This window comes from Mercenaria mercenaria, chromosome 13, assembly GCF_021730395.1.
Source record: "Mercenaria mercenaria strain notata chromosome 13, MADL_Memer_1, whole genome shotgun sequence".
Taxonomy (NCBI): domain Eukaryota; kingdom Metazoa; phylum Mollusca; class Bivalvia; order Venerida; family Veneridae; genus Mercenaria; species Mercenaria mercenaria.
The window spans coordinates 8,467,951-8,480,142 of record NC_069373.1 but is presented as its reverse complement, the minus strand read 5'-3'; the positions used below and the strand labels follow the sequence as shown (position 1 = coordinate 8,480,142).

Sequence of the window (12,192 nt, the reverse complement as noted above, 5' to 3'; positions counted from 1 at the left end):
GTCAGACGCTGACTACGATGAGTATGGAATGTGTCCTGGTTGTAAGACTGCAGACATGGAGCCGGACAAATGGATCGACTGTTCTATATGCCCGAGGAAATGGCACATCTCTTGTACCAGTGACCCAGTTCTGTTTGAAATCTCTCTTGCCCAGATGAAAAAACCATCCTTATGTGTGTGAGTTCTGCGACAATAACTAACATGTAAGGTTGGAACTGCTGATAAAACTTGATATTTGTTTGTTCTGCGTTTGAAACAGTAACTGTTGTTGTGTAAGTTTATTATATTTCCTGAAAACACCTTTGGAAAGTTTATTTATTATTTTAATAGACTAAAATGAAAACGAACAGTATAGATCTATAAAAAAAACAAACTCCAGCTTAAATTGCTTTTGTTCTTTATTGTTGTTGTCTTTTTTTAATAATCTGTTGGGGTAGCATAGATATTGTTGTATCGGTTTTAATGACAAAAAAAAAGCCCATGCAAACTTTTAGTAGCCTGTAGCCTGATCTTAAAATGCTATATTTTTAGAACAGGATACGTTGTAATTCGGGTAAATTCGACAGATAATTGACAGATACTAATTACTTCTTAAACTGTCGAAATAACCCGAACTTAATTTATTGTAAGGGTGTAGGAGCTGGGGCGGCAGGGTCAGGGTCTTGTGCTCGGTCCCCTACTTAGACATTACTGGTTCTACCCCCCTGGCAAGACATTGTCTGTATCTAACATTGTACCACCATTACAGTGTTTAAACACAGTTAACTGTAAATAGGGGTGAAAACTCAAAAAACAAACAAAAAAAAACGAGTATGTTCAACAGCTACTGATCAGTCCAAGAAGTCACCAGATTGCACCATTAACTCTAGCTATTATGTAAAATTTTCCCAGGCCCACCCAGACCCTTTTGAAAGGATGGGGCTACACACTTCCACCCCAACCCCCTCCGCCGCCCCAATGCTCAAATCTTCCCTACGCCCCTATATTGTATCCCCCGGGACTGTTTAACACGTTTTCTGTCCAGTTTTGTCCAGTGTCATGCAAGTCCAACCTTTTTTGGTGTATTGCCTCATACTTTCTATCAACATTAATTTTACAAATGTTATAAAAGCCTCGTAACCCTTTAAGTTTTAAGATACTTACTGAATCCCTGGCATGATCTAGATCTATAATCTTGGAAGTCGTTAGTAGGAAGTCATGCTGTATTTTATATCACAGTAATATATCTATTGACCAATGTTTTTGCCCCCAGTGCCTTAGGACTATTTATTATGCCATATTAAGGTGACCCACACGTGTCGGACCCCTTTGATTTCAACATGGCAAACAATATTAGAACACCCACAAATCAACATTAAAACAAACATGACAGATAAATATACTAGAGCTACTGTAGGTAAACTGTAGACTAGCTCCTAGACTATGATATATCTTTTTACATTTTTATGATCAAATATAGTGAACTGAGCCAGTCTATATCCTATGTCTGATAATTTCAACATCATTCCTCTGTGAAAATCTCTAAAATAGACTGGCTTTTGTCTCTATGAAATTGAATTCGTCAGAAAAATGTAGAAATATATTTACTATCAGTCTAGTGGCTAGTCTAGGTAAACTGCTATGTATGCTTATTATTATATAAACTTCAAAGTATCAAAACTGAGGGAAAGTAGGTTTCTAATATGTTCTGTCTCAAATGTAAACAATGAAACTATTGCAACTGATAAATTTGGCCTTTGAGAGTCGAAAATTGGCAGTGGTTGGAAATAGGCTGTGCCAGGATATTGTGGTGTCAATAACCTGCCGACATTGCTCAAGTAGGGTGCATCTTTGAGGAGAACAGGTCACTTCTCATCCTCCTTGGGGAGAGTGCATCTTTGATGAGAACAGGTCACTTCTCATCCTCCTTGGGGAGAGTGCATCTTTGATGAGAACAGGTCACTTCTCATCCTCCTTGGGGAGAGGGGTTAGGGATGGGGCGTGGGGGGGGGGGCATCCGGATATATACGCAATTGGCAACTTAGCATATGTCACGTGGTCTCCAATTTTCAGTGATTTTTTGGCCTAAATCATATTAAAATGGTACAAATTAGACACTATACAAAACAAGGACAGTCCTATTGGTTGCAGTTTAAATATAGATCTATATTTTATTTGAGTTTTAACATTTATTGTTTTAATGGGCTTATTTACCGTAACGACTTACATAGATCTACTTCCCGTGCCTTGCAGACGAAACAAATAAATTTGAAACGGACTATAAGGCCTTGGAATGTGATCAATGTCTATCAAACGTTTCGTGGACCAATTTGCAAGCGTTTCCGAAATCTTGAATCAAAATAGTCAATGGAGGATTTACAATTTTGGCGTGGTTAGAAACGAAAAATGAAGAAGATTAAAGGAATATTTCTGGGGAAAACCTCCAAGAATTTAAACACTTCAGCTTCTGGATCTATTGGCGGTGCGAGTGCATCGCAGTTTGCAAATGGATATGACTTAAAAGAGAAAGATTTGCCCAAAATCCACAAGGCTGCATGGACAGGCGATATTTCCAAAATAAAACAACTTGCCAAGAAAGATCCCACAGCGTTAGACAAAGAAAACAGGTATAGCAAATCATAGCAGTGTAGGAATGTTCTATATTGTTTTATGTCCAATTTTGTATTTTTTTATTGATTTTGTTGCTGTCCCAATGAAAAAGAAACATGAAGGGACTTGATTTGTTAATTTTTTAACAGTGAAAAATTGATATCATCACTCTCATTCAAGTCAGTAGGGGTTCAGTTACAAGTACATTCTAGTGATTCCCAGTACTGTGCTGGATGCGGCCACTGGAGAGGTCTGGGTTGAAGAGACTAAAAATGTTACTGGCCGAACTTTACTCTGTATTTCCTACTTTTTGAGTTATCCAATATCTTCTTTCTTTCTATATTTTCCATTTTCTTTTCAAAAAGTACCACCCATCGCATAATAGTCAAGAGTGACTGCGTTGATGTACGATGTAGATAAACAAGTTCAAAAAAAAAGTCCGTCCTTGGAATGATACAGAGTTCCTGCACCAAGATTTCTTGACCTGGCTGGAGAAGAATGTGTTGCTAGATGCAAGGGTAGCAACAAGGGGTACATCTGCACGCACACGCGCACACACACACACACACACACACACACCAATTATTTTGCCCAACATAACCAGAGATTCCTGAAATTGTTTTTATTACTTATAGAATATACAGCAGAGCTGCTATTGCTACTTGCCAATTTCACCACATGGGAAGAATTTCAGAACCTTGCAATAAATTTTGCCCATTATAATTTATATTGGTGGAAAAAAACTAGTGTTTTTTTTTCTGATTGTGAAAGTTTGCCTTTGATGATAAATTGATAATCCCATACCGGACAAACACAAAGACATTGTACCCAAAAAATGCTCAATATTTATAGAAAAAAAAACAACAAGATTTGTCTGTCAGATTTACATACTTCTACGTGAATAAAAATTAACAGTAGTTCTGCGTTACTCCTGAAGCTGTGCCAATTTTCTTGATGCTAGTAGGCGAGATGAACGTACTAGCTAGTTTTTCATATCTCCTATCGATTATTATAACAATTATGGCACCAACTTGCAGAAGTTCTTTCTGATCACTTGAATTTTGTTTCCAGTATCCTGACCTTCCTTAAATTAATTTTTGGCCTGACCCTAAATGTTTTTATGGCCTTTGAGAATATTTTTTTCAAGTTTTTAACAAAAAGTTGCAGAACTGCACTTTTTATGCTTTAAACATGGTCAGTGATATTGGAAATCAATATACTGATGCTCTAAAGGCATAACCGCCTTAATTGTATTCATTTTTCGACACAAAAATTATTTACAAAAAGTCTCATTTAATAAAAAAAAATCCCCCCCACCAAAAAAAAAAAATGTTCCGACCAACCTACCCTAATTATTTTGAGCATGTTACCGGAAACAAAGAATTTTTTTTTAAGCCTTACATCAGAATGAACCTTAACTGTATAACAATATGTTAAAGGCAGTCAATCGCAAAATTTTTGGGTAATTTTTAGTTAAATTTGTATATTTTGTTAGAAATTTATTTCGACCTTGATCATAATGGTTTTGTTTATAATATGGCTGCAACATTTTTGTTATGAACATAAAAACTTATTTTTTTGTTAAATCTTACCTTTGATAATTGATTTCTCACATATTTGTCAAATGTTTGGTTCAGATTTTAGGATGTATTATTAAATTTATCGTTTTTGATTACCTCCCTTTGTGGCACTGATTGTATAAGATCATGTGCAGAACTAAAAGTAGTGCTTTAATTTCTAAAACAGCTCTGTTTTGTGGTAGATTAACTCGTATAATTGTTAAAATTCAAAGGTGAAAAATCTGGCACTAATAGCATTAAAATGCCAATTAAAGGGAGATAATTAAGAAAGGCAAATTATCTAAAAAGGTAATTTGAAACTTTGCTTTGAAATTATTCATGAAATAGAGTAAAACTTCTTACACAAGCTATTTTAATTCAGTGTGAAATTAAGGTGCTAGGGTTTAAAAGGGCAAATTACACTGTTAAATTATTGCATGAAACAGTGAACAATGGCTCCTAATTCAGACACATTTGTTTATCAAATGCCTCGAAGCTTTTGCATTGGCTCATGTCACAGCTGCTATTGTGAAAGAGCCAAGAAAGACCTTTTACAAGTAGTCATCCATTTATAATTACACATAATATATCATTATGAAAGCATTAACTCATTTTTTTTTAATGAAAACCATAAGTAATCTTTCGAAAAATTGATGTCTAGTACTAGGTATTTACAAAAAAAAATATTATTACAGATTTTGCTAGGCTGTCTGACATGTCAGGCAAATTTGAGCAGGTCTGCAAAGGATATCAGACATTTACAAAGCTGCGTTCTATACACTTCAAAACTGGAAAAAAATCACTTTTCTTGAATAAAAATGCCGCAAATGTTTTTTACTCATCAGTCACTGTTTAACTTTCAGTCATATGATACTAGAAATTTGGAATAACTTTTTTTTAAATAAAATTGTGAGTCTGACAAATTTCTTTATAAGTTTGTCTGTCAGAATGTCAGGAAATCTCTTCAGCAGTTTTTGCCAAGCCTTAATGCAAGTCAGTGCAAAAGATAGAAGATCATTTTATGATGATAAGCAATTGATACAAAAATTACAAAATGGAATCAGCCATTAAAACATATCATACTAGGATGAAGCCATTGCAGGAGGTATTTCTGACTTGATCTGTAAAGACAAATACCATTTTGTTTGTATATGTAGATGTTACGCTGATATTAGAAAGAAATACATAAAAGTTGAATATTTTAAACAGCCATAAATGTATATCTACTCTAGTATCTAGATATGTAAAAAAAGCTCTTAACTGTTAGAAATGCACTTCTAACTGTCGAGCGACAATATAATATTTCATGTTCATTCTCCACATGTTTTCTATTGTATATGTAATTATATTCAAAATTTAGTCAAGTTCCAAGATGGATGAAGAGCTTTTGAACAGTAGTACTCTGTTGTTTATTCTGACACTGTAAGAAACAGATGTGTTGATATAATAGAAATTTTGAAGATGTGTCATGAGCAATACCAAGATTCCTATCTCAGTGGTCAAGGTCACACTTTGGTCAAAGATAAGGTTTGTCAAGGTAATGACCTTCCAGATTTCCCAAAGGTCAATGTTGCATTTAGAGATCAAACATCATTTCTGGTTAATTTTGAGATGCATGGAGAAATCCTTCCTTATTTGGCAGGAACCTTTGCCTCAGTGAGATAGTGTGTTGTATGCAATAACCTGAGGTACCGATTTCAAGCATCAAGCTCATATTAGGGTCAAAAATCATTCAGATCGTGTCCAGAATGTAGATTTGGCATGCGTAGAGCATTTCTTTTCCAGAAATGTTTGCCTTGTTAATGTGATAGTGTGTCATTTACAAGAACTGACTGCAGATCCCAGTTTCAAAAGGTCAAGGTTACATGGGATCAAAGGGTGTTAAGATCTTGTCAAGACTCCAGATTTAAACTTCAACATGCAAGGAGCAATAATATTTTTAATTGGCAAGAATGTTTGCCTCATTGAGACATTGTGCCACATGCAAGACTTGGGTCATTCTCTTAAAGATCTAGATCACAGTTTGGCGTGTTTCATATCAGGTCTTGTCTGGGCTGAAAAATCAACATACATTATCATTCATTTTATAACTCGACCATTCAAAGTAAAATGAGAGCTATTCTCCGCACCTAGGCATTTGATAACACCTAAAATTTACTGTGCAAGATTTATTGTGCATGCTCATGTCTCAATAACTATTGCATATGTTGGATTGAAACTTCGCACAAGTCTTCCTGGTCATTAAAGCTATTGAAATGACCAAGTTAGGTAACTCTTTGTTGAGATTTATAAAAATTTTGGCTCATTTTTTACTTAGAAATTTTGTTAAATGTTTTGTGTGCAACTGTCAAGATGTATCTCAGTAACATATATGTTGGATTAAAACTTCACACAATGCACCCCAGTCATCAGACCTACACAAAGAACCAATTAAGGTAACCACTTACAGTATATTCAGTGGCACTTATCAGAAATAGGAAGGGGGGCTGGCATGTTTTTACTGCCGACCTAAAGTTTTGGCCAAACCATGTAATCTCTGTGTACATTATTTTAGGACTCCTCTACATCTTGCCTGTGCTCAGGGCCATGCTGATGTGGTACGGGAACTGTTGGAATGGAATGCAAGGACAAATATTGGAGACAGTCAGGGCAAAACCCCACTGATGAAGGTAAGGCAAAAATACTACCAGCCCTAGAAGTGGAGGTACTAAACAGTATACACACAATTTGCATAAAGTAAGGCACCATCAGATCTAATTGGCACCAAGTAGTGTACATAGGACAGTATTGCTATATCTTAAAGGCACTGACCTCCAGATCGTTCGAAAACAAAAAAATTTTTTTTTTTAGATATCTGGAATTTAATGCTGTATGTCTTAAGAATGCTTTGAAACTTAATTACTGACAGACTATATGTTAGGGAAAAACATGAGAATTGTTGTTTTTACTACTTTTTACGATGAAAATTGAACAGCATTTGTAATGCTTTACGCGAGATAAGTTGCCTCAATTATAAATATCAATATTTAACGTGCATTTATCACTAAATCCTCTATAGCGGTATTGGTAATGACAGTGGAAAACTACTTTATTGCCCCAGCGGTCCTGGTTCGATTCCCGACATGATCATTCTTTTTTCTTGATTTTGGCATTTTTAAAATAGTTTAGAAACAAAAACTCATATTCTAATGTTCATTATGACAAGACTTCAATTTGAAAGAAAGATCATTTTTTAGCCAAAATCCGAAGGTCAGTGCCTTTAAACCTGATCCAAGTGGTTCCAAGTAGTGTAAACAGGGCAGTAGTACCAGATTTACTACCAGACTAGTGGTACCAACTTGCAAGTAGTGTACATTACACAAACACTCTGACCAATTTGTGTATTTTAAAGGCATAATTATGGCAGTTGTTTTATTTCAAAGTTGTTAACATTTGAATAATGAATGAGTCTGGGCACTTGTATAGGAAAAGACTGATTGATCAGTATAAGAAGGCAGCTTATTGATTTTACTTTTATCTGCCTGTTTGATCTGACACAACATCTGTTTATACCAGTCTGGTAATTGAACATAATCACTGTAATGTCCTTGTATCAATTTAGTATATTAATTGATTGTTAATGAGGTCACAGAAACTATAGAAGAAAATAGTTTATTGGTTTGAACAACTGATTTTGTTAATCACTTGAAGAATTGAGTTATGATAACATGAAAATATTAGGAATAGTTTATTTCTATATGATTGAGCAACTTTAACCATGGAAGATTTATGTAAAACTTGAAGAAAGAAAAATTAAGAACTCCAGATGTCTAGAGTTATGCCATCCTCCTTGCATAATAAAGAAATACTACTTTTTTTTATTACAACCATGATTGAAAATCTTAAAAGGAAATAACATTAAGATAAAGATATAATAACTAAACAATTTTCAATGATTTGTTGAATGTGTTCAATGTATTGATAGGAATTTCTATCATCAGATTATATATGTCAATGACATATCTACCCCTACAGTATTCAATGGAACCGTGGAATTGATTGATACTTGATACTGATAGTTCAGCAATTATCGAGTATTGTGAAAATAAAAACACTTCTTTGATAGAAAACCACTCCGGAATGCCATTGAGGATTAAGTGATTCAATCATCAACATACCATTTGTCATTTAGGCGTCACTTGAGTTATAAAGAAATGAAATATGGCTTCGTGAAGTGTAAACAATATTTTATAGGGGTAAAATATACCTGGAAATTTTCTTATAAAAAGAGGTGGCATACCACATTTTAACAGTGGTCTCTCTTTTTTTAAAGACAGACTGAGAAATATTCTGTGTCCTTTGATGTAAATACCTGTATTGCTATCCAGCTGAAACAGAAAACATTATCAGGTGTTCAATACTTATTGGTAATTATTCTAAAGTAAATATTTTGGGTAGAACGGGTTATCAGGTTTTCAGCTGACACTTGCCAAGTTTTAGCTGATACAATGCAATAAATTATCGAAGTTGTAACATCGTCTTTGCAATTAAAATTCCTTTAGCTAAAGTCTGTTACCAAATTTGGCTCGGCCAGTTTAGTTTTTAGGACCTGTTGTATACCAATCTGAAATCATGTTTGTGTTTTATGGTAGGCATGATCCTATCCTATCTAGCATTATATATATATAATATATATTTCATTTTTCGGTAAATTTTGAAATCTTTGTAGTTCGTAAACACATAAAGGAGTAGAGATGGTACTAAAAAAAAAAAAAGAATTCAGATGTAGAAATGGTGTTTATTACTGCTGATAGTTTCCAGGTACCGTATGATTGTTGAGGCAACAACTTCCGTCCATCTGAAGTTTGTGACGCGCCTAGCTCAAAAAGTATTTGATTTAAATTGATGAAACCTTGCATGAGTCTTTATCATGATATGATCTTGCACACCTCCTATTTTTCGTCTTGCTCCGCTCCCTATTTCCAGAGTTATGGCCCCTGAAATAGTCAAAAATGCACATTTTCACCTTGTGACACACCTAGCTCAAAAAGTATTTGAAATAGATTCATGAAACCTTGCATGAGTCTTAATCATGATATGAACTTACGCACCTCCTATTTTTCATCTGGCCCCGCCCCCTATTTTTAGAGTTATGGCCCCTGAAATAGTCAAAAATGCACATTTTCACCTTGTGACGCGCAAAAAGATTTAATAAGAATTGATTAAACCTTGCATGAGTCTTTATCATGATATGAACTTGTGCACCTCCTATTTTTCATCTAGGTCTGCCCCCTATTTCCAGAGTTATGGTCCCTGAAATAGTTAAAAATGCACATTTTCACCTTGAGATGCGTCTAACTCAAAAAGTATTTCATATAAATGGATGAAACATTGCATGAGTCTTTATCATAATATGAACTTGCGCACCTCCTGTTTTTTTGTCTGCCTCCGCCCCCTGTTTCTAGAGTTATTGCCCCTGAAATAATTGAAAATGCACATTTTCACCTAATAATGTGCCTAGCTCAAAAACTATTTGATGTAAATTCACGAAACCTTGCCTGAGTCTTTATCATGATCCGACCCTGCACACTTGGCATTCTTCTTGAGAATTTTAAACTTGCGCATCTCTTATTTTTTGACACCCACTATTTTTAAAGTTATGGCCCCTGAAATAGTCAAAAATGCACATTTTCACCTAATAATGTGCCTAGCTCAAAAACTATTTGATGTAAATTCACAAAACCTTGCCTGAGTCTTTATCATGATCCGACCTTGCACACTTGGCATTCTTCTTGAGAATTTTAATGCTTATTGCAGAGTTACGGCCCTTGAAATAGCCAAAATAGTGGATTTTTTGTTTGTGATGCTCATAGCTCAAAAAGTATATGGCCTAGATTACTGAATCCTTTTCATTAAATGTTAGTTAGGCTATATTACCCCCTTAAGACTGAAAACATTTGAATAATTGCCCCTTATTTGTGACAAATGTACCAGTGGGGGCCACACCCTGTGTCCTACAGACACATTCTAGTTTTAATGGCTGCTTAAAGAGTTTGAGGCACTTAGTTTGAACCATGAGTTTTTGGTGCTTCAGTGTTAGAATAAAATACTGTTCTGTAATCTGCTACACAGAAAAATAAAGGTCCTGTCAGAAAATAATCCCAATTGTAATAAAACTATGTTGATATTAAATGCTAGAAGTTTATGTGATATTGCACCTTATTTGTAAATATAATCTTCGGCAGTTTACTAAGTCGGTCAGTCCTATTGTTTCACATGTAATATAGTAAAGTCATACAAGAATGCTAAAGTGTTGAATAGGAAATATTTTATCGATTGAAAGAATTATAAAATCTGATCGACGCAGAACACTGATTTTACGGTTGATAATAAGGTCAATATAGCTTAGACTTAATTTGGCATATCATGACGTAGAGGAATTTTCAAAACATTAATTGGCTTACTTTAATACGACAGTTCAGTTTAAGAAATGATGTATATATTTTGCCTATTGACAAAAGTTCAGCTTAGCTGTAAGTATGTGGGGTTGGGTTTGGGAGGGGGTCAATAAAAATTTCCTCAACTTACAAATATTTACTTTTAAAACTTTCTGACAGTTTACTAAATTCACATGGTTTTGTATCTCCCTTCATTATTTTCATTTATTCCATGTAGAGAAACTGGGTATTGCCAGTTCATGTTTTAATCCATTTTAGTCTCTTTTATATTCTATCATTTTGGCTTAGCAAAGATGTTCCTATTGCCCTGGAGACATATTAATCTGACCATGGGTAAACCAATGAATTTGCTGCCAGATTTCAAAATTATTCTACTAGACATTTTAAAACCTTCAGTAGACTAGTAAAGTAAACATTGCCAGTATGATATATATGGAGGCAACTTTTATTTAGGCCAATTAATAGAAACCCACACCATACCTTTATCAGTCATCGTCTGTCTTTTTATTGTTGGACATACTTTACATCTGCTTCCATTTGGCAATGGAAAAGGACATTTTTTGCCCCAGTTTACTGTCACCATTTCTAATGAGAGAGATTAAAGTCCAGTACTGTTAATGTTAAAGGTAATACCACATCTACATACTGATGTCATTTCACTAGTTCAGATTCATTTTACAAAATAATGAAATTTAAACAGTTTTGGTTGGTAAGTTATTGAGAATCTGCTGTCGATTTCAGGCCATAGAATGTGGTATGGAAGAATGTGTGAGACTATTACTGAGCCATAAAGTTGAAGTTAATCAGTCAGACCGGGACAAGAATACAGCTCTGCATCTAGCCGTCAAGGAGGGGAATACTGGCATGGTTGCAATGCTCGTCAGTAGTGGAGCTAATGTCAATGTCAAAAACAAGGTAACACAGGCAGATTTTCTTTAAATGTTGCCATTTATCGTGTTATTCATTTCCTTTAGTAACAAGTTTTTTCTTTAACTATACATCATTTTATCAATGTTCAGGTGAGGCTTTCTGACCAGAACTTACAGTCATGCTGCTTCAGACCACAAGGGCTGGAGAAAACGTGTATTTTACGTATCATAATTTTTAGCTTGACTATTTGAAGAATAGGGGAGCTATCCTACTCGCCCCGGCGTCGGCGTTAGGATGAGCGTGTGTGTGAGCGTGAGCGTCACACAAATGTTAAAGTTTGTGTACCACCCCAAATATTTTCAAAGTCAATTGAGATATTGCTTTCATATTTTGCATACTTGTTTACCATCATGACCCCAGTCTGTAGAAAGGAGGAGGCAACTCTGTCAAGCATTTTGACTGAATTATGGCCCCTTTTCGACTTGTTTGTAATGTTAAAGTTTTACTCATTGCTTATATCATACTATCAAGCACTGAGAATTGTCGAGCGCACTGCCCACTGACAGCTCTTGTTGTTGAGTCCGCTTGCGGAAGCAAAGACATAGTTGTCCAAATGGCTGTTTGGTGTATGTGCGTGTGTTGTGCGTCCATGCGTGCGTCCGTCTGGATTTGTTTGTCCGGACCATAACTTAGATATGCATGGAGCAATCTTGTTTATATTTGGCATGAATGTTAAC

The 12,192-nt window shown here is 35.1% G+C and overlaps 1 protein-coding gene across 24 annotated transcripts in view; it reads left to right on the top strand.

Moving 5' to 3' along the window:
• Nucleotides 1-2,316: 2,316 nt before the first annotated feature.
• LOC123529947 (ankyrin repeat domain-containing protein 26-like) overlaps nucleotides 2,317-12,192 on the top strand; it is a 114,071-nt gene continuing 104,195 nt past the window's right edge. For 16 of the 24 annotated variants that reach the window (XM_053521122.1, XM_053521120.1, XM_053521116.1 and 13 more), the window contains exons 1-3: nucleotides 2,321-2,606; nucleotides 6,703-6,817; nucleotides 11,327-11,500. In XM_053521122.1, coding sequence (XP_053377097.1) covers nucleotides 2,386-2,606; nucleotides 6,703-6,817; nucleotides 11,327-11,500 — 510 coding nt within the window. In that variant the 5' untranslated portion in view covers nucleotides 2,321-2,385. Of the gene's footprint in view, nucleotides 2,607-6,702; nucleotides 6,818-11,326; nucleotides 11,501-12,192 lie in introns of all 24 variants that reach the window. The other 8 variants (XM_053521133.1, XM_053521127.1, XM_053521125.1 and 5 more) reach the window with 4 other exon arrangements.